The sequence below is a fragment of the Anopheles coustani genome, chromosome 3 (genome assembly GCF_943734705.1).
Source record: "Anopheles coustani chromosome 3, idAnoCousDA_361_x.2, whole genome shotgun sequence".
NCBI classification, from domain to species: Eukaryota; Metazoa; Arthropoda; class Insecta; order Diptera; family Culicidae; genus Anopheles; species Anopheles coustani.
This window is the reverse complement of record NC_071288.1, coordinates 66,454,580-66,482,338: the sequence shown is the minus strand read 5'-3', so window position 1 is coordinate 66,482,338 and position 27,759 is coordinate 66,454,580. Positions and strand designations below refer to the sequence as shown.

General features: G+C 44.9%; 6 protein-coding genes across 7 annotated transcripts; 2 read left to right on the top strand and 4 right to left on the bottom strand.

Moving 5' to 3' along the window:
- Positions 1–1,660: 1,660 nt before the first annotated feature.
- Positions 1,661–7,664, bottom strand: LOC131260365 (protein argonaute-2). Its single transcript, XM_058262065.1, has 7 exons — positions 7,542–7,664; positions 6,130–6,192; positions 4,457–6,041; positions 4,261–4,366; positions 3,021–4,184; positions 2,190–2,941; positions 1,661–2,101 (listed from the first exon to the last, which is right to left on the bottom strand). The coding sequence occupies exons 1-7, from the start codon at positions 7,567–7,569 to the stop codon at positions 2,008–2,010; spliced, it is 3,792 nt and encodes a 1,263-aa protein (XP_058118048.1). The 5' UTR covers positions 7,570–7,664; the 3' UTR covers positions 1,661–2,007.
- A 328-nt stretch (positions 7,665–7,992) lies between these two features.
- On the bottom strand, positions 7,993–10,050 carry LOC131260479 (2-(3-amino-3-carboxypropyl)histidine synthase subunit 1). The gene is made up of 2 exons (XM_058262211.1): positions 8,615–10,050; positions 7,993–8,512 (listed from the first exon to the last, which is right to left on the bottom strand). Exons 1-2 carry the CDS (start codon positions 9,653–9,655, stop codon positions 8,162–8,164), a joined length of 1,392 nt encoding a protein of 463 aa, XP_058118194.1. The 5' UTR covers positions 9,656–10,050; the 3' UTR covers positions 7,993–8,161.
- A 1,182-nt stretch (positions 10,051–11,232) lies between these two features.
- LOC131258757 (meiosis-specific with OB domain-containing protein) lies at positions 11,233–12,845 on the top strand. Its single transcript, XM_058260138.1, has 2 exons — positions 11,233–12,168; positions 12,248–12,845. Exons 1-2 carry the CDS (start codon positions 11,265–11,267, stop codon positions 12,772–12,774), a joined length of 1,431 nt encoding a protein of 476 aa, XP_058116121.1. The 5' UTR covers positions 11,233–11,264; the 3' UTR covers positions 12,775–12,845.
- A 359-nt stretch (positions 12,846–13,204) lies between these two features.
- Positions 13,205–15,244, bottom strand: LOC131265562 (dynein intermediate chain 3, ciliary). The gene is made up of 5 exons (XM_058267849.1): positions 14,171–15,244; positions 13,697–14,110; positions 13,495–13,624; positions 13,347–13,430; positions 13,205–13,287 (listed from the first exon to the last, which is right to left on the bottom strand). Exons 1-5 carry the CDS (start codon positions 15,242–15,244, stop codon positions 13,205–13,207), a joined length of 1,785 nt encoding a protein of 594 aa, XP_058123832.1.
- Positions 15,245–16,028: 784 nt separating this feature from the next.
- On the top strand, positions 16,029–19,093 carry LOC131259497 (dynein intermediate chain 3, ciliary-like). The gene is made up of 3 exons (XM_058261001.1): positions 16,029–16,412; positions 17,587–17,836; positions 17,907–19,093. The coding sequence occupies exons 1-3, from the start codon at positions 16,029–16,031 to the stop codon at positions 19,091–19,093; spliced, it is 1,821 nt and encodes a 606-aa protein (XP_058116984.1).
- A 500-nt stretch (positions 19,094–19,593) lies between these two features.
- LOC131272436 (ecto-NOX disulfide-thiol exchanger 2) lies at positions 19,594–27,468 on the bottom strand. 2 transcript variants are annotated; one of them, XM_058274161.1, is made up of 5 exons: positions 27,270–27,468; positions 25,848–27,122; positions 23,700–23,806; positions 22,033–22,152; positions 19,594–21,971 (listed from the first exon to the last, which is right to left on the bottom strand). In XM_058274161.1, the coding sequence occupies exons 1-5, from the start codon at positions 27,316–27,318 to the stop codon at positions 21,225–21,227; spliced, it is 2,298 nt and encodes a 765-aa protein (XP_058130144.1). In that variant the 5' UTR covers positions 27,319–27,468; the 3' UTR covers positions 19,594–21,224. The 2 variants fall into 2 exon arrangements, with proteins under 2 accessions (XP_058130144.1, XP_058130145.1); XM_058274162.1 differs by having other exon boundaries at positions 22,033–22,143.
- Positions 27,469–27,759: the final 291 nt, after the last annotated feature.

Sequence of the window (27,759 nt, the reverse complement as noted above, 5' to 3'; positions counted from 1 at the left end):
CAACCTTATCAATTACGAAAAGGCCTCACACAACTGAACCTGTTTATAGAAACGTTTGGCTTAAGGCAGGGGTCGGCAAAGTCCGGCCGCGGACAAAATCCGGCCCACCAACTGATTTTATCCAAATTCAGTGCTCCTTACAAAAACCACACCAAAATTTTTGTCGGAGGGTACTACTTTGAAAACATAAAATCATCGTTTAAGGTATCCGGCCTGCGCCTTCAGTTTCCTTTCAATCATCTGGCCCTTTTAAGAAAATGTATGTAGACCCCTGGCTTAAGACTGTGAGCGATATAATTTATTTGTAATGAAATTACAGGAGTTTTCAGAAGTTATCATAACAGCAGTAGCATTATTTGTACTGCAGCACATGTTAATCCAACTGTATAAGACCCAACCGGATTCAACCGGATTCAACCCGGATTCATCCCGGTACAATCCGAATTGAATCTGGTTGAATGCGGTTGAATCGGTTAAAACTGGGTGAATAGTGAATCAAAACGGAACTTGTCGGGATAATCGATTTTAGCCTGCACATTCGCGTCCTTTTTTCGCAGCGATGGGGTCCTATGCTAGTTGCGTACTTCGCTCAAGCTGCTGTATCAGGATTGTTTGTTAATTGGCTTATAGAGACTTTGACCTTCTTGGTCATTCGACTTTTGTATCAGGATTATAATATTACTACTACGATTTTGATTTCAACTGACAAAATTATAATAAACATGATAGCGTTATAAAATCAAGTGGTGCAGTTGGAATATGATAATGATGATGATGATGAGTCCCACCGCTTACCCCTACATAGGTTTGAGAGGGACGAAAGTATCTTGCGATATTTAATATAAATCATCAAACGAGAGGGGGCATTGGGGCATTACTCTCCAGAACAATCGCATCCATCTCTGCTCCATTCATACAACGGTCGCCATCAATTGCACAAAGAGGTACATCTTAGATTTCCCAACTAGCAAAAGGGGACCACTTTCCGGAGTAGGGCAGGTATTTTCGCACAGATTTGGTTAACACCGCCAGCTATCAATGGTTGATAGTGTGGTGAAACCCACCAGTACTACTTAAGGAACCTGATCTTGTTCCTTGCATACAACGGTCCCGAGCAATCACCTCGAAAGGTAAATCGCCGAGTCCCCCAAGGTTAACGAGGCACCACCTTCCGGAGTGTAAAAGGGTATTTCTGCTCTGTTTGTAGTTCACACCGCCAATTACCATTGGTTGATAATGTGGTGCCACTATCAAGAACAGAAAGGGACCCAACTACAGCGAGATGTGTAGATACTACTAGTTCTTTTCGTACAGCCATGTCCACCAATTGTCCTCATTTACGCGCGCGTGTCTCAAAACTATGTAGACTCATTCATTCTATTACGTTAAATTAAATAATAAAAATAAAAAGTCCCTGTTCATTTTTTTACTCATCATCACCAGAATATCATGTGCTGCAGTTATGGTTTCATCTGAAAATCCCTGTAATGCAGCAGTATGATTCCGCGATTCTGTTATCACTTCAGTGGATTCGCCGAGGGAATAGTTGAAAACGGGGTGCTGCAGCTCTAGTGCTAGACAAATGATAGTGGTTAATTTAATTTAACTATTTACTTTAAAGTTTTCTCAACCAATAAAATCGACAGTTTTTTTTGTAACAGATACGCCGAAGCGAATCCTAAATTTATTTATAGTTTTTTTTTTTAATTTTTATATGGTTTACAGATGATCATATATGTATTATAGTTTGATTATAAAATGAAATAATGGTGATATCAATCAAAGTATTCCCATAGTCATAAGAAAGCAAAAAAGTTATGATACGTAGATCTAATTGAGATCATGTATATATAACGAACAGCAGAGAGGAGGAAGATAATGGTGTTAAATTCAATGTAAACAACAAATGCATAGTGTGATGCAAAGCAATAATATATGTAATGAATTGTAAAAAAGTGTTGTCGGGGTTAAATATCCAACTAAAGAACGTTGAAAGGATAATGAAACTTAGACGAAAAACATTGGATTAGTGTTCATCACTTCCGGAATGATCTGGATATTCCGATAGGCTGCCTCCAAATTATTCATGTCGATCCGGCGGCTGTGAAAGGTAGAAAGAGATTCGGTGATGAACACTAACAAAGGCACGCACGGACTAAAAGTACAAAATCGTTGTGTGGAAAACTTACTCCTTGATGTAGACCCGTCCACGGTATGCGGCCAAATGGGCGTAGTAGGTTGGGGCCGGATAAGACACGGCCCGGTTGCACCGCGCAAACATATGGCACAGGTTGTACGTCAGTGCCTGCAGTTGGTCGGGATCGCAATTCGAATCGTCGTACAGCACCACGTACTTGGTCGGTTTGGCAACGCCCTGTACAGCCGCATGGCTCACCAGGTAGAATTCGAACCGATCCGGTGCCGTTATCTCGCGATCCACGATCGTACCGGGTGGAACGTTGTTATTTTTGCCCTCCGTCGGGCAACCAGCCTGTGGGAAAAAGCGGGTGTGATGGCGCTTCTGCACGACGATGAACGACACCGCCGGCTTGTAGCCTGGCTTGACGCGCGCAATCGCAGCATGCAGTGCCTGCAACTCAATCGTGAGAATCTCCGAAAATTGCCCATCGGATACACCGTCCCGATAGTACATAATGCGCTCCGGTAAGTCTTTGTTGTAGTCGCGGTACAACAGCAGCTGGCGATGCACAATGTTTTCGAGGTCACGAATCATTTCATCGCGGGCCCCTTGCAGCCGGATGCTACAGTTGTAGCGGAACCCAACGAGGTCGTACACGGCCGAAACGCCCACCACGCTTGGCACGTCATCACTGAACGGATGCGTCACATCCGCTCCAATGTACATCACCTTTCCTCTGAAGGCCGGTGGAACGGTTTGATCCGTAAGGCAATGATTCGAGCCGTTTGTTTTGGCATTGATCTAGAAAACGTCAAATCGTCAGTAAAGAAAGTGAAATTTAAAGTGATTCGTCCCTCCTGTAAAACCAGATAAGACCTACCTTGAGCATGATATTGTTGATAGTGCTCAGATCTGTGCCTTTCCTTTGAATGGTAAACGCCTTGATGCATTGCGTTAGCAAACCAATTCTTTCGCTGGCGAGTTCCGCTTTCTGCTTCACTTTCGAGTAAGTTTCCCCTCGGAACGGCAGAACCACGATCGTAATCGTCGGGTTGTCTTTTTTGATATTGGCAAGTATATTGCTGAGGTCACGCACGCAATTTTGCATGTCGCGAACGAGAACGAACGTGTCCCGCATGGAGAACGGCTCCATCTGCACGTTGCAGCTTTTGGCCTGCCTGCACAGCATGTTTCCGAATGCTTCAATCTGCGATTCGTTCGTTTGCCGATCGAGATTCAGGATACGCCAGCGAAGTGGCTGCCTCGAAATGTTCGTGCTGGGTTGGATAAATGGCATGCCCTCAGCACGCCAGGTACCCCGCATGGGCTTCACCACTTTCTTTCCAGCGTACTCAATATTCGGCGGATCAATGATACGCGCCGGAACCTTTTCGAAGTCATTCCCAACTCCGATGCCAAAGTCTAGATACGTCGGACACTGGCCGTAGTTGATGCTACGAACAAGATTCATAATCTTTTGTTTTCGCACATCCGTGCTGGTGGCCGCAAACTTGATGATGGCTGCCGTACACGCTTCCGGATGCTGTTTGTTCAGTGCCTGGCCGGACGGTATCTCACACAGCTCGGGCGGTACGTACACGTTGCGAACACTGCTGCCGACGTGCAGCACCGGCAGATTCGGGTATCGCAGTGTATACTTCAACTTCTGGCGAAAATAGTCGGCCACCGTAAGCTGCGTTCCGTCTTCCATCTTAAACCGTTGCTGGCTGGCCGGCTCACGCATTCCATGACAGCGCATTCGACGCGCAACGCCACCGGGACTTTTGTACATCACATCCATGCCTTTAAGGTAGCTGTTGATGTCGTTTATGACCCAGCTATCCAACCGGTCCGCGTTGCCCCTGTTAAAGCTTGCGATTATTTGCACCAGCGGGCCGCCGGACGGGAAAGCCTTATGTGAGATGTCCACGTTTAGGTACGGACGAGAACCGAGCAGTGCCGACTGGAACAGTCCGTACCACAGTTCGTGCCCACTGGTCAAATCAATCCGCTCGCGCGGCACAGCATACACGCAGCGTTTGAACTACAAAGGACAACAGGACGAATATAAAATACATCCTAGAAGACAGGACGGTCGTTGCAGGAGAAGATTCGCTTACCCGCACAAAGTTGGGATTGTTCTCGTAGGCGGTGCGCAACACCACATCCAAGCACTGGATGGCGCTCATCGGTTTCGCCAAATTGCTAACATTGGACGTCATATAGCTAACGAAGAAGAAACAATAATTAGGACCATTGAAAACATACTTCACAAGCCCATTGCGACTTAGCCAATGTTTCGCATAGCAACATTACCTTTTCAGCGAGTTCAGATCGACGGTGGTCGCCATTTTGACCTGCACGGTATAATCTTTAGGTTTGCCCCCATCCTTCGGCTGGAACACCAGCTTTCCTTTGGCGTCGGGGACCTTTCTGGCCGCATAGGCTATCTTCTGGCCGTCGTAGGCGAAGCGCTGGTTCGGGTAGTTAGCCGCACAGAATTGTGCGAACACGTCGCGGAGGAACTTTTTCGGCGTATCCGGTTCGATTGCGACATCGTAGTAGTAAGCCGTCCCGATGATCTTATCGATCAGAAGACGGAAAAAGTTCGCCTCCACGGTGACGGGTTTTCCGCGTTTTCCATGCGCCCCGGAACGACACAAGACGGCACGCAGGTCAGTGCGCCGCAGCTTCTCCTTATCGGTCCGCATCCGGTCCAAATTTTCCTCAATGTTAGCCAAGGTGCCATCACCAGAACTGGACGATTTTGTTGAGACCACTGATAGGTCGCGGGATGCTGCCCCACCACTCTCACTCGCTGGTGATTGGCCTAGTCCATGTTGTTGTTCCTGTTTTTTAGGTTTTGGCTGCTTTTGTTTCGGTTGCTGCTGCGCCTGTTGCGGGGGTTTCTGCGGTTGTTCTTGCAGTTGCTCCTGTGGTTGCTCCTGTGGCTTTTGCGGCAGTTGTTGTTCTTTGTTAGGCTTTTGTTTCTGCTGCTGCTGCTGTTGTGGTGGTTGTTGCTGTTGTTCCAGCGTTTGCTGCGGTTGGTCCTGCGGTTGCTCCGGAGAGTTTAGCGACGGTTGCTGTTCTTTTTTAGATTTGTCCTTTTTTTTTTTTTGTTTCTCCGGTTGTGATGGAGGTTCTTTTTGTTGTTGATGTGGTTTCTGCGGTTGCTCCTGTGGCTGCGGCTGTTGCGACGGTTGCAGCCCTGGCGGTGGCTGCATCTGTTGCAGCCCTGGCGGTGGCTGCATCTGTTGCAGCCCTGGAGGAAGCTGTTGCCATGGCGGCGGTTGCATCGGTTGCAGCCCTGGCGGTGGTTGCATCGGTTGCTGTCCCGGAGGAAGCTGCTGCCATGGCGAGGGTTGCATCGATTGTTGCCCTGGGCCGCCAAGCCTTGGTGGCGGATGCATCGGTTGCTGTCCTGGAGGAAGCTGCTGCCATGGCGAGGGTTGCATCGATTGTTGCCCTGGGCCGCCAAGCCATGGTGGCGGATGCATCGGTTGCTGTCCTGGAGGAAGCTGCTGCCATGGCTGGTGTTGAATCGGTTGCTGTCCTGGAGGAAGCTGTTGCCATGGCTGCGGTTGCATCGGTTGCTGTCCTGGAGGAAGCTGTTGCCATGGCGGCGGCAGCTGTCCTTGCGACGGTTGCTGCCCTGGCAGAGGATGCTGCCATTGCGGCGGTTGCTGTTGCTGCTGTTGCTGTTGCTGTTGCTGCTGCTGCTGCTGTTGCTGCAGACCAGCGTCCTTCTGTTGTTGCTTTTTATTAGGTTTCTGTTGTTTTTGTGGCAGCTGCGACTGCTGCGATTGTAGCTGTTGCTGCGTTTGCTGTGATTGCTGCTTTTGCTGCTGTTTTTTCGATTTCGACTGCTGCTGTTCTTCACCTGGACCAGAGTCATCACGATCTGCACAATTGATGTAAGCATAATTGTTATGTTTTAATCTGAATTTTCATTATAAATAATCAACCATGAACGTAATAATTTTCATTACCTGTTTTATTTTTTTGTTCTTGTTGCTGCTGTGGTTGTTCACTAGACGATACTTTAGTAGTGTCTGTGCAATGAGAATGGTCAATGTTATATTCTGGGTTATACATCTCATTAACATGAACAGGGTAACTTGAAACAAACATTAAATACGCATTTTACAACAATTGACCTTTGGTGCATCGTCGAATGCAATTTTAAAGTCAGCGAACAAGGTTACCAATACAGCACCATCTATATGGAACACTGTATTCGTATTCAATAGGAACTGCGATGATAAATAGATAAGATATTTAGGACTAATGTGTACCGATACGACAAGACTTATTTATCGTTTTGCTAAAGATACAGATTGACTTATAACTCTTACGTGCGCAGGTAAACGAAATGACTGAATTATCCTTCTTATTACCATCCCAAACGCTTCCACATGAACACCACAATTAACAATGTACCTTCAGCCTTTGCTTTGGCAATACAAGATTTAAAGTACAATAAAATTTTAAATTTAACAAAGCTTCGCCTATTAGGCCAAACAACATAGGCAGATTAATTAGTTTTGCTGGCTATTGCGTAGCTCCTCCGATCACGCTGTGATGTGCCACGACTACACTAAAGCAGAAGTACCGTCACTTGAGTACATCTTTGTTTTTCATCAAAGAACAATTAATTTACTCTTGTTGAAATTAATTTGATGTATTCATTTCTCTGGTCAAACCATGGTTTACTTTTTACCACAAGAAAATATGTTTACATTTGCATTATTTGCTTATAGCCGCTTTCCATCCAAAGGACTGCCCAAAATTCAGCGTTGACAAAAATAAAATTAGTTTAGTCAGATTGAGATACTTTATGCATATACTTAATAAGAAAAAAAAACATGACTATTTTTACTATTCGAATCGTACAAACATTGCTTGCGTAGTAAGTTCTAGAACCCTCTACTATCCGAACATTTATTTTTAATTACTGTGCGTATGGCAGAATTATGAAATAAAATCTTCACAGTTCTGCCATCACCTGAGGATCAAGATCGAAAGCTGAGCTACAAAATGATACAAATTTTAACTATTTTGAATGACATCGGCTGGAGTCATCATGAAGTGCATCATTGTTATGCTAAGGATGATGCAATTTTGTCAGACATTACGTGGAATTGGAGATGACTCACCACTGACAAACATTGTGAATCGCATCCTTTCCAAAAGCTTAAATAGCATGCATTCACTATCTACCAGAACATGGAAAATAGAACTACATGCTAAAGTAAAGTTATGATCAAGCACAATAGAAATCGAAACAAAAAACATGGCGGACAATTCGGTCAACTACGCAATACAAAACCATGGTTAATGTAACCAAAGCCAAAGCCAAAACCTATAATAACAACATTTTATGCAGCCATAACACACTTACCTGTATTCTTTTTCTTCTTGGGACCCATTTTTACACTTTGAAGTGCTTGTGGAATACTTTAATCACAAAAACAAGCCTATTTTCAATTCACGTTCACAAAATCGGACCGTCTTGGTTGCAAACTGAAAACTTATGAGAAACTTGAGCCACGGTCTCAACCGAAGCAGCTCACTATGAAGGTGGCTTCTAAGCCTGCTTGACAGTTATTTTAATCAAGTTTTGTTTGACAATCGCAGAGTATTTTTGTTTACGAAAAATAAAGCAACAGTTTTTCAAAACGAACGTTAAGATTTTATACTTTTTTGAATTATCGAATGTAACAAGAAAGACACCGGAAACGAAGTGACTAAATCATTTTTTTAAACAATCCATTTCTTTCGTGTTACAATAATTGTTAAAGTACTAACCCAATGCAATAACCTGCATTGAACTTGGCTAAGAATTCGTTGGTAAGTTATAGTTAAATACGATAAGGCCTTTATTTACATCGCCCTTATGAACTATGCGAGCGTACGTTTCAGTAGCGTAGCACTGTTTCGGCAGTTTTCTCATATAGCTTCGTATAATTTAATTTAAAAAAAATATTTTTAAGATTTCTTCTCCCCTGGTGTACCATCAAGTTAAGCCTTCACATCGCCATCGATTGTTGTATTTATATCGCCTTTCCCCCCTGCCTTGTCTGCCTTTTCTTTTTCATCTTTGCATCGACCGCAACATCCCCCGGTAGAGTTTTCGCAAATATCCAACTTTTTAAAGTTCGGTGTCCACTCGCCCAGGCTGGCATTGGCGTAGAAATCCATCGGATAGACCACTTCGAGGCTGGGCAGTGGTTTCGGTTTCTCCTCCTTTGTGGCTGTACACTCCGGTATCTTCCACTCTGCGTCTCCTAGGGCAACAGAAAGCTCGTACGGGGTGAGCAGCGGCTTTGGAAACGCCGTACCCCAATCGATGGACAGCCGTGGGCAAGCAACCTGCAACAAATGTAACGATTAGTTTATCAAGGGCTTTCAAAGATTCCCATCTGGGTACGTGTTTAAAAGCGGATGCAAAGCGATAGTAATCGTATCACCTACCTGCACGAACGCATCTATGTCGGACATGAGGGCGAGCTTAGCGGGAAAGATTTCCGATAAAAGTATGACTACTGATTCCCGGCCATGGTGCTTCAGTCGTCGCTCGAGATGCTCCAACACCTTGGTCGAACCCTGGCGCCCAAGGGTACCTAGTATGAGTCCGAACCGTTTCGCTGACCGGCTGTCGTCGATGGCTTGCTTCCGATTGCGGCGCATCGTATCGTGGTCGTACTGCTCGCGGGTAAACTTTTTCTCATACGGATCGTATTTGTACGCCTCCAGTGAGGGGTTGGATATCATGGCCGCCTCCAGATGGAACCGTCCATCGCCTAGGTATATCAGCGTGCGCTTTTCGTCACCTTCTCCCAGTAGGCGTGGTGCCGTGCAGCCCAGAATTTCCCCGGGACTTAGGGGCTTCGATTGCGGTATCACGACGTCGTACTGTGCTTCACGTAGCTCTTTGGCGGCGGCGTGCAACGTGGCCACGAACTGAATCGTGCTCACGAACGCCAGTTTGCGCTCACGTGGGAAGTTTACCTTCACGCTTTCCACAAAGTGTAGCGCGTCGATCTTAATGTCCACAAACACATACAGCACCTTGATTCCGGTGGTCTGATCGATCGGGATCAGGCAACTGTGACCGTAGTGGACCAGCAGATCGGCCCCGAGCGCTTTGGCCGTGAAATCATCCACACAGCATGCCCCGTACGTTACGTCGCCCATCACGATCGTGTCCGCATCGGTGAACCGTTCGATGATGTCGCTGATGACCAACGAGTACATCAACAGTCCCTCTGGCATCTGCAGCGCCACCCGCTTGGCTTTCGTTTCCCGGACTCGCCAGATAGTCTTATGGATCTCAAAGTTGTAGTTCGAAGGCAGGGCCGCAATTGCTTCGTTCAGCTCGGAGTCGTTAAGCAGCGTGGCAGGAATTTTGTTGATAACCCGTGACGCGCCCTTGTACACCTTTCGCACAGGTTTGGCCTTAACAATCTTCACGTCTGCGGCCAACGGAGGTTGTTCTACATCGGCTGCTGCCATTTTTGCACCGATTCGATTCTTTGATTACTTCAGGTAATCGCCTGGACTACGTTTTTGTGGAACTGATCTAGCCAAGGTTAATCGCAGAACAATTCACTTTCGATTGTTTCACAAGATACACCAACCCTCAACGGAATTTGAGTGTAAACTGTTGCCAACGATCTCTTAATGCACGTTTTGTCTCTCACAGAAAGTTCACACCGTTCACCTTTCACTGTTGGTACGAAAGATTTTCGTTAAAATCCCGATGCCAGACAAATCGTGTATCCCCTTCCATCGACCTTCTCTGTTCGACAAATGCTGGGCAACGCGCTCGTGACTGCAACCGCCTGCATAAAGCGCCGGAGCCAAAATAATGCACCAATGCCTGACGATGCTTCTGTACTCGTAGAGATTACGTGACTAACGGCACACTGGCAATGGCAGTCAGGTGTGTTTTTTTATTTACTAGGTAATGTCAGTAAAGAACAACAACAATGCCGAGGGCTGTCAAATGGCAATATCCCAACGAGCAAAGGAACTGTGAAGCACCCGATGACCCAATGAGCCTATTCAACTAGGTCCGACTCTTTGATTACGGACCGCTTACCATTCGTGTATTGTTGTGTCTGTTGTTGATAAGTTGTTAAAAAGTGCATATTAAAAACTTTATTCTATCAAAACAAAGTAAAATTGACTAATCAGAACTCAAGAAACGCTAAGAGCTGTCAGTTGTAAAAAATCGCGTATTGCGAATTCGCGTATATCGAGTATAGCGCACTGCGGGGACCTACTGTACATGAAGCAGAAGCAAACGATTTGAACTTCTATGAACCGGGATTTCTACCACGTGGTCGAGTGTAACCGTTATAGTCTGATCCAATGGCGAAGTCACTGGACTGGCGCAGAAGACCAATGGCGAAGTCACTGAACTGGCAAGCTTGTTGAAATGAGCTTGCTTGAACGGGACCCTCGTTAACCCGGATGTCGTGGTCGTTTGACCGTTCAGTGATTTCACCATGTCGCCATTGGTGACCAGTGCGAAAACTCTATTATAGTTAGCGCCTAGTATAGTTTGCTGATCTACAGAGAAACCCTTTAGAATAGGAAAGTACGTCCTAAATCTTCTTTAACCAAATCTAGGTATGCTTTAAAACATTTATTTTCTTTGGTTTGTTTCTTCTTTCCGCTCTATTGGTCCTTTTCGTAGTCACATCTTTATTGTCGGGAGTCGGTTAAAAAATAAGCCAACAGAAAATTATCACAATTCCCAGCTATTCTTATTCAGTTTTATACGTTTAACGATTATACCAGATATCTAATTGGATTTATTGAACTTGTATTCATAATTCATGGAAGGGAGGTAACTAACCAGGATCCAATAATCATCTTTTCAACCTACACACTTGGTTTGTAAATGGTGTTAGCTAAAATTACGATAACGGTCGCTTTTCATCCGATCTTTATAGTTACACCTGCTATGATCAAAACCAGCTGGATGAACAAGCAGAAATTAAAAAAAACCGTAGTATTACGTTCCATCAGAGTAAGCGAATCTCTTTTGTTCTAAACGAGGGGATACAGATACTTGGATACAGAACAATCGAGAGCAGTCGTAAAATAATCAGCAATGACGACGGGAGTGATTGTGGCCAAAAGGATCGCACAGATAAGCGATGATAATCGAGAATTTGTTCTCGCCGCCGTTATCATTGCGAAAAGTGATCCTCGATTTTTCACCGGCACTGTGAGAAGCGCTTCGAACGGTTCGTCCGATAGAACAAGTCTGGTCGCACGCGGTGTGCTTACGCTAACGTTGCGAGACTCCGAAAAGGATACGATCAATTGCACCATCTGGGCCAAGGCGGACGTGATTACGCACTACGACAACTCGTTCGACGTGGGTGATGTCGTCGATGTGCAAAAGCCACAGGTTTCTTCGGCGGTTTCCTGCCGCTCGGAGCAATACTCACCGAACGTGTCGTCTCTCTACTGGCTGACTATCAACGAGCAGGTACCTTCCTCTCAGATTGTCCATCACGAAGGAAAGCAGCTGCTGGAGTTGAAGTTGCTGCTTAAAGTTCCGTCCGTCCGGCCCGAAGAAACGATTCCACTCGCCGACATTGTGGCCAGCGGAACCAGTTGCCGTGGCGAAACGTTCAATGTGCTCGTAGTAGTCCGAGCGGTTCGTCCGAGCAAGGAGATACGTATCACACGCACGAATCAAATGAAATCGTTCCGCGAGGTCGTCGTTATGGATCAAAGCCACACCGGAGTGGTGATGAAATTTTGGTCTGAGAGTCTCATCAAAAAGATTAACGCATGGGTTCCGCTCACCACGGTTCTGCTGATTGCTGACGTGCGTATCGATTTCAACGAGTACTACAAAACCGTAGGCCTTACCATGGACCGCAAAACGATCATCACGCAGGACCCGAACGTACCGCAGCTGCAGAGTTTGTTGCGCCACGCAAAGAATATCCCCATGCAAGATGTTGACATCGTGTGCTCGCTCTCATCTGGAACCGTAGATCGTTAAGTATCGTGTGTTGGTTTGGCGATATTAGCAACCACCATGCTTATTACCACGTGTTCTTTTCTATCTCCCTTCAGCGGCCACAATAAGCACCGTCATGACCGTCCAGCAAATTCTTGACCGAACTGAAGGAGATCTCGTGTCGGAGGTTGACCAATTTACCGCCCTCTGTTATGCGGTCATCACAAGGCTTGATCTGGACGGGTCCTCTAGGATAGTGAGTCAGCGGTGTGTCCACTGCCGGACGCTTTTGCGCAGCCAGGAGCAGGCATGTTCGAAGCTGGACTGTACGGGACATAACACACCGGCTCTGGAACAGTTTTTTGATCTCTCTGTCGATCTAACGGATCACACCGGCACACTGCAGGGCTGTCGTATGATCGGCGCAACAGCCGAAACCGTCCTCCAGTGTGACGTGAAGACGTTTCTTGGTAAAACCGACACCCAGAAGACGGAATTGAAGTGGATGTATTTGTTGGACCGGTGCGCCGTGCGGTTGGTTGTGAAACGGCGATCGGCCGTTCGCTTTCAGAACCTATTCTCAATCGTGGCCTGTGCGTTGGCCGATCCTACTGAAGTTGAAGCGAAGCTGAAGGTGTATTGAGCCCCATTATGTGCTCTAGATTTAATATACTCTTGTTAAATAAAAATGTTACTATGGACGTATACAAGTTAATTATATTTTTTGGTCCAATCACAAGCGGTAATTTAAGCTGTGCAGATTACTTGCAAACGGATGCTGAAAGGAAGCTGTAGGGCCAATTGGAAATTTAAATTCATAGTTCTGAACGATTGGCATTCTATTATCTTTACAGCCGTCCTGATTTTAACCTTTCTCTTGCAAACGTTGATAGTTTTGATTACTGTTCGATTTGTCGGTTAATGAGGCGTACTGATTACTTCGAATGAAGTCAGTGATTTCTTTAGCTGGATAATAAAACACTTCGCTTTCAGCACAATTCAGCAAGTGGGCAATATTTGGCCTTTTAGTGTGTGGGTCTACTATGCCTTCATTATCAATTGGGCAATTGTGCTTAGTCCTTGCGGTCCTCATTCTCCCCGTCAGATTCGTAATGCTCGGGTTTGTAAGGTTTCCTTACCTTCTTCGGGTCATACTCTGAAAAGATTAAATCTGTAGCAAAAGTCGCCAATACTAAAAAAGCAAATGCTCCTCACCTTCATCATATTCCTCCGGAAAACGAGATTTTCTTTCTTTGTCCAGCATTTGCAAGTACTCCTGTTCCGCGGCTTCGCAAGCAGCTGTTAGTAGTAGATAAAGAGAGTCACAACCGAATTGGTTCTAGAATTTCCGAGGAATACTCACAGCGACACTGGAATAGCTTGGGCTTATCATCGGTATGTTCGTCCTGTCGATTAAGTCCTCGCACCTTCAACTTCATCTCGCGCGATTTAGCCTCCAGAATCTTTTCCCTACGATTTTCACGCTCAAGCATCTAAAATGCGCAAATGGTAAATGAGAATTGTCCGGTATCTAGCCGATCGATCGCAGGTTGCAGCCATCTTACCGCCGTCAACAGTGGCTTATCGTTGCGAATCGAGGTCATGTTCTCGGACATTTCGATCAGAAATGTTGCGCCTTTCACGCTACCCGTTCCGACCAGTCGGCCCGATTCGTGCGCCCGCAAGCACTTCAAACTCTCGTCGCACACCTTGATGCTGAGCGTGGGTTCGCTGTGCTGCTGAAGCAGATCCCAGGCGTCCAGCACGCCATCGACGCGACTGACAAAGAACAACGAGTAGCGCGTCGGACTCCAGGCGCCATCGGTCAGCATCACGTCGTGGTTCTTGGTCCAAACGATCGAGCTCTCCCGGCAGTCTTCGGACCAGATGCGCGCTATCCAGTCGCCGATGGTGAGGAAATTCTTCACGAACGCCGGATTGCGCGTGAGGGCGTAGATTGGTCCGGTGTGACATTGCATCTGCGAAGGATAGAATCAGCATCGGCGTTGCTTCTCGAGGGGCTGCCCCGTTCTACTTACCCTGAACACTATCTTCTCCTGCGGCGACTTGCCCTTCCTGTTGCAGGAGAACAGCATACCTTGCTCGGTGCCGCACATAAATCGGGTCGGGATTGAGGTTTCGTACTCCAGGCAGCTAACGCCATACGATCGCGACAGGTCCTGCTCATCCGCCTTGATCGGATCCATCAGCAGCCTATCGATCGGCTGTGACAGCTTGCGCGTATCCCACCACATCACCTGGCTGTCGGAGGACCCCGAAAAGAACTCGGTACCACTCTTCGAGTTGATCCACAGCGCCGAATTGACCGGGGCACGGTGCGAATGTTCGCGCTCGCTTATCATGACCGGTTCCTGCTCGTTGCGTGTATCCCACGCCGCCACCTGGCCGTTGTACATGCCGCACACCAGTGTCGTCGGGTCCTTCTGGTTGTACTCGAGGCAGATCATCGAGCTGGCCGGCTTGAACCGCAACAGCGGTGCATTCGGGTTCTCCACCTCCCAGATGTACGAGCAGACAGCTTTGCCCAGCACCTCGCCAAAGTTCATGTTGCAGTGCGAGACGGCAATCTTGGTGCCACCGTCCGGCGACCAGGAGAGATGGGTCACCGGCTGCTTGTAGATGCTCGGATCGCGATACACGTTCAACGTGCGTGAACTGCTCCGCTCGATCAGCGGGGCCGGTTCCAGATCGTCGAAGTACTTCTCGTAGATGTTGACCGCGTTGTTCTGGAAGATGCAGTGCTCCATCGGCTTGGTCAGACCCATCAGCTGGCTGATATAGTTCTCGTCCTTTTCCACCTTACGCCGGTAGCGAACAGTTTGCTCCGGGTCGAGATAGTTAACGTCCTTCGGCCAGCCACCTTCCGAGTGCAGGATGCCGTGATGCTCGAACTCGGCACTCTCCGTGTTCGCCTCACTGATGGCCATCTGGCGGCTGTACTGTGTGCCGACCGATACCGGATCGCGCAGGATATACTCCTTGAACAGATCATGGCTCGCGGGTTCGGAAAATTCTACCTTGTTCTTGTCGGAAAACAGGCACTGCTTGCCGAACTCTCGGCGCTCCTTTTGGTAGACGTATTGTATATCCATCTTGATTGAATCAACTCTGTTTTACACACTTGCTCTTCAGAGTCGAGTAGGTAATCGCACAAAGCACGACTATACCAACTGACTGGGGAGTAAAGTAAGTTGTTTCCTGCCCTGATTATTTCGTTTTTCAATAGAAGTGCTGGATAAATTTTCCTTCTTCTGTCAAGGTTGTTTACTGGGCGACTAAAATAAGCCAGTTGTCAGGGGTAACGCGAATCGTTACTACGAATACCGTCAAAGACGGCGTGTCTCATCAAGCGGTAGATGCATCCTTTCGTTAGTAGCAGGTCCTAGAAATTAATTATTGAGGATTGCTGTGATGGATAGCAAACCGTTCTATTATCGGTAATGTGATTTGCTGGATGATGAACTCTATTCGATGCCCTTGGTATAGTTTTAAAATCGATTACCAGTTGAATGCCAACCTGATGGAACCAGCACGTTCGTTTACCAACAGCACTGCAAACTTTACTCCACTTCCGTAAATAGTATCGATCAAACGCCCCCCGGAAGCGCTTGGCGCCAAAAATAGTGTTGTGACGTTCGGTCGATCCTTTCGGGTTGCCACTTTTTCAAGCCCGCACTCGGCAGAAAGCGTCGGGCATCGTTCGTGAACGGTCGTGCTGTCCGGTTCCGATTCTAACAGTTTTGATTTAAAACACGTGCGTTTTGGCGCGCTTTCATTTTGCGTAACGTTTCGGTATTTTGAGCGGTCAGCATTGTGCTGAATCGGTTGTTCAGTTTGTTCATAGAATAAAAGTTGGAGAAAAATAAAAGCTACACAATGAAGGTGGACACCAATGTCAGCACCAGCCAGATGGATCAAAACTGGACCCGCTACATGGTGATGTGCGACCGGAAGGACATCCGGCAGCCGGTCAACTTCCAGGAGGAAAATGAAGTGCAGGCCACCCTGGTCGGCAATAAGGCGCTGGCAAAGCAGTACGAGATACAGTGTCCGGTCGAGAAGGGCACGCAAAGTACCCAGTGGATACTGAACACGCCCGTTTGGACGGTGCACAACCGGCTGGTGCATACCGGTGTCACCCACGTGGAGGGCGGTTGGCCGCGAGACATCGATCGCACAGACGAGGAACTGGTCGCGCGCTATCGCCGGAAGCAGGAGAAAAGTGAAGCTTATGTCCAGCAGATGCGGGGCCTGACGAGGGTAGGTTCGCTGGGACTACTTCGGCCGACTGCAGTGTAACCTTGATGGCAAACTTTATGAACGACGGATTTGATTTTTTAAACATTTTTTTTGGCTGATTCAGTTCATTTCAAATCGTGTGCCACTGCAACGCTTTCCTATCAACAGCCAGCTAGCTGTCAATGGTAGGCACGCGATATGAAATTTAGCTGCAAAAACGCCGAAAAATCAGTACCTTTGCTTTTTTATTGCGCTGCTCGAACCCCTCTTGAGTGGAGGTTTCACTTTTCACAGCCTTCACTATCGAGCCTGTCGGCGAAAATAAAGTGTGACAGGAAGGCAGAGTGTGCCGGCAGACTAGAACTTAAAAGTGACGAACAAAGTTTGCCCAAGCGAATGTTATCTTCCAAACGATACGAAAGGATACCAAATCTGTTTCATTGTTCTGGAATCGCCGAGCGAGTGAAATGCTTGAAACAAAAATCTCCCAAAAGTTTCAAGTGCCCACCATCAGCAAATGTAACTAACTTCAACGAAAAAAGGAAGCGGGCGCCATCTACGAGCCCATAAACATGCAACTAAACATTACAATTTTATATAACTATCTGCAATCGATGTTGAATACTAATACATAATATATTGTCATGATTGTCAGTATAGCAAGAAAAATGTGCATGCAAAGTTTTTAAACTTTTCTAAGCACGTAGCACCTGTTACAATTTCAGTTATCCAAGCTTTCTTATTTTTAGAAATAGAAAACAAAGTTCTTTTTAATAAATTCTAGAAATTCGTTATAAAATTCAGAACAGCCATCGTTCGCGTCGCTCTCTTTCATAAACTCAGGCGGTACTTAAAATAGCATAAAAAGTAAAGATAAATTATGATTGGTGCTACATCCATTTGAAGCAAATTTGGCCTTTTGTAGGATCAAAATTATTTATGCAAAAGATCACTGTAAAAGATCGCTTGTGTCAGCGAGTGCATTCTTGGGAAAACTGTTTCCGAAACTATCACACGCACATCGCGAGTATTTGATCCATATGAATTGCGAAAAACAATGGAACCAAACGCTCGTCTACAGACGCTTGTGTACCTTTAACATGTACGGGAATATTATCTTCCTTTTAAAATTAAACATTGTATTTAATTAAAGTAAAAGACCATAAATCAAAACTTAATTTTTACACTTTTACAGACGATTGATCATGCAATAATGCAAAATAATGCGTGCAACATCTACCAGAACTACTTCGAGGACATCGAGCAACACGAGCTTATCGAACAGTTCACGTCGAAAACGGTGCACGTGTACAAGGACTACCTAGAGACGAAGCGTTCCTGCACGTATATCTGCTGGTCGGAGGAGGGTAACCACTTCGCCTCGGCGCACTGCAACATTGGACAGCGCCGTGGAACCGTGACCGATTGCTACATCTGGGACATTGGTAAGCTAAAAAGGCAATTGTTTTGAACTCAAACACTATAGCTCACCTCCTCTCGGACTTCCCTTTCTAGAGCATCCGAATAGTCCGTTGCAAAAGTTGATTCCACCGTACCAGACGCGCTGTCTGGAGTACAACTTCAAGGACTCGACGCAGATGGCCGGTGGGTTGTTCTCTGGGCAGGTCGCTATCTGGGACATTCGAGCTGGAAGCACACCGGTGGAAGTGACGCAGCGCGAAGCGAGCCACAACGATGTGGTGACGCGCGTCCTGTGGACCAGCTCGAAGACGACGAACGAATTTTTGTCCGGTTCGACGGACGGTCGCATCCTGTGGTGGGACGTGCGGAACCTTAGCGAACCGTATGACTACTTGAACCTCGCCCCGAAGGACTTCCAGAGCAAGGATAACGATCCACGCCACTGCTTCGGCGTGTGTTCGGTCGAGTTTGAGCCGACCATGCCGAACAAGTACACCGTGGGCACGGAGAACGGTATCATTTACAGCTGCAGCCGAAAGTACAAAACGCCCGCGGACAAAATCCAGTCGACGATCGTTGCCCACACGGGGCCGATCTACTCGGTCGAGCGGAATCCGCTGTTCATCAAGAACTACATCAGCGTCGGCGACTGGCAGACGAAGATCTGGACCGAGGACTGCAAGGATAATCCGATCGTGTGGACGAAGGAGTACGCCGTACAGCTGACGTGCGGCATCTGGAGCCCGACCCGGTGCTCGTTGGTGTTCATCTGCCGGATGGACGGCGTGATGGATGCCTGGGATGTGATCCATCGGTTGGATGGGCCGGTGCTGCGCCTGAAGCTGTCCGATGCTCCGCTCTGGTCGGTGCGCGTGCACCGTGCGGGCAAGCTGATCGCGAACGGCACGGACAACGGGGCCATCTACCTGACGGAAATCTCCGACAACCTTACGTTCAGCTCCGCCAACGACAAGCCGGCCCTGTCGGGTATGCTGGAGCGCGAGATGCGCCGCCAGCGGCTCCTGGAGGCCAAGATCAAGGAGATCAAGCTGAAGGAGAAAGAACTGGAGCGCGAGCGCGTCCGGCGCCAGCTGCGCATGGAAAATGCCAACTCTATCGAGGAGGAAGAGAAAGATCTGGTGGCGGACGCGATGCATCAGTTCTGGACGAAGATACATGGCCGCAAGAGTCTCAAGAACACGCTGAAGGGCATTCGAATGCGCGACACGGGCGTCGGGTTACTCGCGAAAGACAAAAAAGCCAAAAAGGAAAAACGCTAAGCCAAAAAACGGCAGAGCCAAAGCCAACCACAACAAGCGGATGTACCGCAATGGTACTTACTAAGTTTTAGTGGTGAGTACGGTCCAATGACGAATTTACTAGATTACTGTTCACAACACCAACATTTTTATCGAATACTCTAAGACTTTGTAAAATACAATTATATAAAACATAACCAACATTTTTTAGTAAATGGAGAAACTACAGACAAAAGGCTACAATGGTGCAGTATCTGATTGCAATGCAAATGGCATATATTTCAATTGAAATTGCTGTTTGTTGGTATTTGCTTTTTTTTATTACAATTAAAAGTATCGCGTTTATTTACGTTTATTCTCTAGCTTTTGCCATAGCCTTTTGCGTAGCTATTTTGAATCAAGTGTTCAATCAATTAGAAGGGTTTGAAATTGTTCAATTTTTTACCAAGACAACTTTATAAAACAGTCTACAGTCCTTGGCTTATCAGTTCGTCGTCAAGTGTTATTGTGATTTGCTTCAGTTTCATTTTGTTCTCACTCTTAAGAAAGCAGTCTCGCCCTCCACTGGGCGAATCGCTTTCGTGTTTTTTTTTGTAATTACTTATAATATTTACTTTGCTTTGTTTTCCTCTATTAGTAGGTACGATAATTGACAATAAAGTGGATAAAACGATTTTATAAGTATTTTCGCTACCGTGCTATGAAGTACGTCGTATGGTTGTTCGAGTACTATTTTGTTATGTAACAAATCAATAATTACCATGACGATTGCGATAGGAGAACGCATACGTGACGTTAATCTTGAGTTGCTTAGCAGAACATTAAAATGAGTATTAGTTGTCTAGGTGTATTAAAACGAAGGTTACGTAAACCGTGCGATTACGCATGAATTAACATGATAACTATGTTTGTACGTAGAGTTATCTTTTTTTTAATAAATAAATGAATGTCACAAACTTGCAATTCTTTTTGGTGAACTTTAAAATGGTTAAGGGCAAGCTGCTGCGAATACTGCTTATTCTATGGAGTATTGCAAAAATCGAAAAGCTTGGTAACACATCGCCTGAACAATCGGGCTTTAAGAGTACTTGTCGGCACATAAATTCAATCTAGCGATATATAATTTGCATTGGTCACAATACGGAACAACTACAGCTTAACTTTAACCGAAATTCAGGGTCTCTAAGTGCGTCGCCCATGCGCGCACATGTAAGATGAAATAAATATTCGTTTCTGCTAGTTAAAAACCATTACATTTTATGCAAACGCTGTGAACATGAGCTACCTATTCTGCCTATTTATGTTCGACATTTTGTTAAACACTTTATTCATCCTTCTTACTGTATCTTTGCTTGAATTTGATTTTTATATCTTTTATTAAATTCAATTGAAACCGAGTATCGTCAATCAAAAACGTTTCCTCTAATGAGCCATTGCCCAAAAACTGTCATCGAAACATTTATGCGTATATATGTATATCATATAGTCATAATTTTAAAAGCTGCCTGCCATACTTTATCCGCCCACCAGTCTATCGATTCGCTTGTTTTCTTTTCTGATTCACTCACGTACAGAAATGTTTTCGAACGAGGAAGACAATATCAGTAAATACAGAGGAGCTGGCTACGCATGTCCTTGGACATGTACGGTAAGAACACGGCAAGTTTGGTTATAAGGATTTATGAGTATTCATTGGGTGAGTATAAAATTGTTAAAACATTTTCTCTACGATGAAAGATTTGTTGCAGATTTTTTTTTCTGTGCAAAGAACAACCGTACAGTTATTATCAACCCTCTCTAGCTCGTGACTGATTGTATAAGGTAACGAAATCATTAAAATGTGCCAAAGGTAACAACAAGTATAACGGGTAACAGATTCATTTGCTTCCAGTCCGGAAAGGAACTTAACAAAAAATAACAATTTTGAATTAGAATAATGATGGTAAATCATTTCATGATTGAAAACAAATGATTATAAGTACGAACGGTATGATTATCCTCTGGTGTAAGATATCGTGCGTTGACTTGTATGTATAGCTTACAAAATAATAGCTTTGTATTCGTTAAGATTATTGTATTGCGCTTTGAACTATTTTAAGAATCCATTACAAAGCATTATTGCTGGGATTGCACTTCACAAGTGCCAGAAACTTCAATCCCTTACATTGCTCGATTCATGGCCGACGAATCGATACCATGGACTAGAAATACGGTCCTGGTTTTGTTCTACGCTTCCGCCACTCGCTGAGCTATCCGGCCCACTAACCATTCCCGGCGCTAGGACACATCGTTTGAAAAGTTGCGGGTAGCGGGCGAAAGCGTCTTCCAGTTCCTTTGGTTTCAATTCCGCCACGTACCTTCCAACGTACGCCCAAACTTGATCAAGCGGAACCCCGAGTGGGTGTATCATCATAAAGGTTGCGGCAAAAGCTACCATCTTGACCTCCTTCTCGTTTGGCGCTCCCAACTCAGATGCAACCGGTGGTGGAAACGATTCACCACTACCGACATCTCGCGTGGACGTTGCTTTGCACACGGCTGCCGTTGGGGCGCCGGTTTCCGGTGCACTGGTACACGCGTAATCCGATTCCCCCTCCGAGTCACCCTTGCTAGAGGAGATACTTGCGGTACTCGAAGCGGCCACCTTGGAGGTGGCAATTTTTGTCTTCAACAAAAGCTGCTTCACATTTGCGTCCTTCAGCTCGTCCTCCAGCTCACAGATGCGATTCTGGCGCTCTGTCTCTTTCGCCTTGTTCTCCAGCAGCTGCGTCTGAAGGTTGCGAATGGTTTCCTGCAGCACTTCGATGTGTAGAATTTTCATTTTCAGCTCACCGTCGTGAGACACCACAGTGGATTCTGTGCCATCGGCACCACTTCGTTCGGAATCTCCTGTATGATCCTGAAAGGGGATGGGGTTAGTACATCAGTCCACTATTCTGACCCTGATTGCTTAAAATTACCTTGTGTTCATGCTCCCATCGAGACTTTTTGAACGGTAGCGAGGAAACGGAATGATCATCGTCGGACATATCCATCCCATCGTCGTCAGGAAAATCATCCAATTGGACACACTTTATGTCCTACGCCGCAATCGTGAAGCCCACCGAAGATCATTGGGAAGTAGAAGGAGGAGTAAAGGATCAGGTTAGATAAACATGACGAGTTCAATTTGTTGTTTTATTGAAACTTATAGGCAACTGAGGAAAGGTAACGAACTTGGAAATATGTAATGCATTTTTGTTGAAATGTATATCGTTTTCTCTTTTGAAATAACGGTGGGACTTTCATTTTTTTTTTTAATAAACCTGCTATCGGCAGAGTTCTATTTTGTTGAAGCAATTTTCGGAGAGGATGCAGCCTACGGTTTTTTTTTATTACAGCAACAAATAACACCTGCTTACCGAAATCGGTAGTGGAAGAAAAGTGGTCTTTTGAATTTAGAACACACGCTCGAACTATACCTCCATAGCCATACGCAACAATGGCCGAACATTTTAGAGTTTCACCCAAGCGCTGGATGTGATTTACACGCCATTTGTGATTTTGGAATTACCGCCACTTACCTTCGCAGTGTTCTCTACTGGAATTTACTAGTAACGATTACGGAAGGGAATGTGGTGTGTAAACTTTTACTTTACGAACGTTTCGGTTCCATGTGATAATGCGCACTTGCCTTCATCGTCATCATTACTCCGGAGGTGCAGTTTTATCGACTACCGTTCCGGCTGTATTACTGTTTGTTCCAGTGATTTGGTAAACCGAAGATGCCACCAATTTATCTTACGTGCCATCACTATGTATGTGTTCCAAAGAAATTCCATAAACTTTGCTGTTTTTTATGGGCCGGTATGATCGAAAGTGAGTATTTGATGGAACAAATTATACAGGCGTCTACAGTACAATTATACATTTATTTACACACACACGCACACAAACACACGTACACGAGAATAATGTAGAACTAACTTCAAGGACGATAATGCGATACTTGATGAGAGGCAAATTCCTTATCCAGTGCATTTTGAATATGATAGTACGTCTAATATATGGAATTAGATGGTTAACGAAGCCGTTTTGATATAAATAAATTAAAAAGCCGTAAATATAACTGAAACAACGGTTTAAAATGCAAAATAGTATAATTTTAGACAGAATATTCTTTTCAAACAGATATTTCTAAGAGATGATAGGAACTTCCAATTAATTGGGATTTAAGTGCATATACCTATGCATGCCAAATAAAAAAGGAAAAAAAGTGCAGAAAGAAAATTAAGCTGTTGCATGTAATAAAATCAAACACCAATTATTTGATATACTACACAAGTTAAGACATTTGCTAAGGTGTCACATCGCAATGTTAACTATTTGATAAACTACTGCATGTTCGACAAACGATTTCGAACATATAACATATAGAAAAAGCTCAGCAAATGTTAAACAACAGTAACAAACGTGCAACAAATTCAATTGACTACAAACAATAAGTAAACAAAAGAAAACAAACGTACGCTACACTCATAAACATAAAACATGATGAATAAAAACAGCAACATGACAACAAGAGGAAGATTTTTAGCAGAGGAAAGGTAAAAACCAGTGAAACAAAATACTAGCGTTCGATACATACCAGTGACTGCTTCTTCCACGCATCGATGTTTTTTCTTTGGGCTTTAGTAAAATGATCCCAAACCTTCTTGTGACTGGCCGCATTGAAAACTTTTTCAATCTGACTGACTGAATCGAAGTGAAGTGGAAAATAATAATAGTAATAACAATGATAGAGAGATATTTGTCATGTGGCGGGGCAAAGGTTGGTAGAATTTGGAGCAAAAAAAAACAAGAACGGAGATAGTTAAGACAGAGAAACAGAGAAAGGGAGAATAGGCACATTTGATACTCGATTCACTGTTTCTATTTAGTAAAGTGCTATTGCTTCTGGTGCTGGATGATATCGGTGAAGAGATTACTTCACAGTGAATACAATCAGTTGGATATCTTCGAGGATCACCGAAACGAACACGTTGAGTGTTAGACTAATGTTCAATTAAGTCGAATAGCAACTTTGGTGTGAGATAAAATTGTTTGTACCAAATGAGTTGATTTACATTGAACTTATTATTATTTTTATGTTGTTTAAGCAGGAGCATGAAACAATAAATTACCAGGAAATAACAAGGTACGGATGGAGCACATCAAAGAAACAAAACATCTACTTAACTCTCTAATTTCATCCTATTTACAGTGGACGTAAATCCAAATACCCTAAACAATGATAAAATCGACAAATTATATTACGTATATACGTACTGAAAAGTGCTATGTTGTTTATGCAAAATTATGTGAACAAAATTTGAGTGGAGAATGCGAGTGGAGCGTAACATAGAAGGAAATGGATAAATTGGAATGAGCAGGAGCATTATTTGATATGAACGATACGAAACCTAGTATTAAATTTACTAATCAGCCCATTAACCCACATTCCCCATGAGCAACACTGAAACAAATTATACAATACACCTTTTATGCAGTGTCGCAACATACTACCTTAAATCAGTCCGAAGAAAGCAAATTACGTGTACTATAGGATTGGGCACGGTTTTATATACCCGCGCCTTTGGACTGTTTAAATATTTTCCGTTAAAAAATAAGGGTACTTGAGTAAGAAAAAGTGTGTATCGATGGAATAGATTGAAAGAAAAAAAAGTATACAGAGAAAGCTAAACAGGATTTACAAGTGAAGCTTTTATGTTGAAAAACAGACCACGACAAAGAGGGTCATCCGTTTGCAGGGTTCCTATTAAGAATCAAATCATCTATTTCCAGCACAACAGTGATCAACAGAGTGAAACAATCGCCAAACCAAACGCTCGTATAATGGTGTACCATCCTTCTGTGCATTTTTGCGCAATCGACTGTGACCTGACCGATTTCCTACGTGATAAGAGTAAGCGTAGTTTTTGCTCCCACTATGGCAATGTCCACATGGAGACATAAAAGTACTGTACCTTCGTTAGCTATGACGGATGTTGGTCGTGGTGGTGGTGGATTATTGTAGTTGAGAAAACTCGTTCATGGATATGATATTTTAAATAAGTCTTGTCGTTTATAGGTAAATAATAGGCCCTCGTGATTGTGTTTGCTAAACTATCAGCGAAATGTGAAACATGGGAAGCTTCTCTTCTTCCTCAGTCGGATAAATGGTGTTAACACGTTAAAGAAAATGAGATGGTAGTAATGGGCGAGAAAGATGGAAGAGGGTGAACTGTGTAGCATAGAACAAAATCTAGTTCGTAGTGCCTTTCGAAGTGTCTTATATTGATTGAACTCAATCTGTATCTTGTATCTTGTTACTTAATATAACAAACATTGTTTAGGATTTCGCTGAAGATCTACAATTTTGTGTTTTGCTGTTACATGCTTACTAAGCTATTATTATTCTGTCCCAAATAGTTTACCTATTCATTCGTATCAAGAAAAAAGTGCGAATGGTATGGCGGAACACATCAAGTAGAACCAAAATAAAATAATATCAAAGAAAATAAATAAAAATAATAGTACACACGCACACAATTCACAAGAAACGCAACGAAAGGCATAATTCCTATGAGAAGTAATAACTAGTATAATAGCGGTAATAATGGCAAATAGCCAGTTTGTAACGTTTGACAACAAGATAGAGAGAGGGCAAGAGAGATTCGATTTTCTAGGAGGATTTTAAGGTGGTGCACGCCAAAATCATACACGATAGGCTCATTTAAAGCGTACTGGTACTTACACTGCGCTAGCATGGTCTTCGTTTGCCGCCGGTACTGCTCCCGGGCCCGCTTCAGCTCCTCGTCACAGACCCCTTTCTCGCTCAGCAACCGCCGCACGTGCGAGTTGGTGCTCTGAATCATTGAGTAGAAATTGTTCGAGTTCTTCTTGCTGCAATCGCCACGCTCTAGCCACGTGACGAGTGTTTGGACGGCTTTAGCGAACGTTTCATCGTTTTTCAACCGCTCCGCCACCGAAGATGCTTCGTGCTCGGTGTAATGCACAACGGGCTGGGGTGAGAGTGACCGGAACCGGTCCTCCTCCAGTCGTTCCCGGTGTCGCTTTTCACGCTGCAACTTGCGCTGCTTGCACTCGTATTCGTACTGATCGTCACGGGCTTGCGCGTAGTCGACGTGCAGTACGCCAAAAATGGGCGGTTCTTTGGCCTCCGGATTTCCATAGCTAAAATTACTGCCAATTTTTACCCGATAGCCGGACAAATAGATGGCCGAATCGACCGACGCCTCGTAGACGTAGCGGATGTGGCAAAAGTTTTTCTTCGACAATCGCAGCGTGGTGATTTCGCCACAGCGTTCAAAAATTTCGCGCATCACCTCCTCGGTCATCCCGGTGGGAAGACCTCCGACGAATACCGTCCGGCAGCCTGGCGGGCGCTCGATCGTCTTTGGTGGCGGCGCATTTGGATTCGGCGGAAATAAGGTACAGTTTTTGCAGTAGATTACTTCCTTTGCCGACGCTGGCTTCTCGGGAGAGCCGGTACCATTGGTGGCCACGGATGCACCTCCTGGTGGCACATTATTGACTGTGTTATTATTCAACGCTCCCGATAAATCCGATGCGTTCGGTGCCATCATTGGAAACGGTTGCATGCTGATCAACGAAGAGCCATCCACCATGTTCATCACACCAGGCATCATCATGAAACCGTGTGGCTGCTGCGGGAGCAGTTGATTGAAAACCAGCTCCCCTCCGTTGGCGGCCACATGCTGCTGCAGTTGGTTCTGGTGTTTGTTGAATTCTTCGAGCATCTTTTTGTTCAGGTTTTCTTCTCGTGCCTTTTCCATCGAAGCAATCGTGTTACCGTCTTTGATCGTTTCATGCTCGGCAACCGTTTCCAGCTCCATTGGTGCAGAACCAGAACCATTTTGCGCGGATTTCACTTTGAACTCGAGCGGTTTATTATTTATGCCAGCTAACAGTGCCGCATTAGCTGCGGCTGCGGGGGAACCGAGTTGTTGTGCAGTGAGGAACCCACCGCCAGCCGACAATAGAGGATCTGCAAAATACAGCAAACAATTAGTACGGTGCAAAGCGTTGCAAAATCGGATACTACACTTGTTGATTCATAAAAAAAGCAATATTAACAGGGCGGGTCAGTTTGCTTCATAATTGCATATGATGGACGATACGCAGGCAAACTTACGCATTGGATGTAGTCCACCAGGACCGAGTGGATTGAAGGTATACGACATCACTGCAAAGGAGTAAGGACTAGACACGACTAGAAAACTAAACGATGCACTATATTTAAGCTCTCAAGCGTGGACGCGACGGACTTGCAAGCCTAGTTAAAAATTTACGCAATCATTTTCTCCGCCTGGCGTACTACGCGTTTTTCTTTGCGATCGATTCTGAACGACTGTCAAAAACAACTGGTTTTTGCAATTTTCCTCTGCGCTGACCAAAGTTGTTAAAGTGAGGTAAAACAATCACAATTTTATAAAAGATTTCAATTATGTTCTCACATTTATTATTGTTTTGATATTCAAACTTAAAGTTCAGAACTGTTTTTGATTAAAAAAATACCTACAATCTCGCTGGATAATTGCACAAATTATTTTCAAACGTTCAAACGATGTCGTTTGCATTGTTGAACCTGATCATACGTCACGTTGGTTTTCGAATTCTAGCAA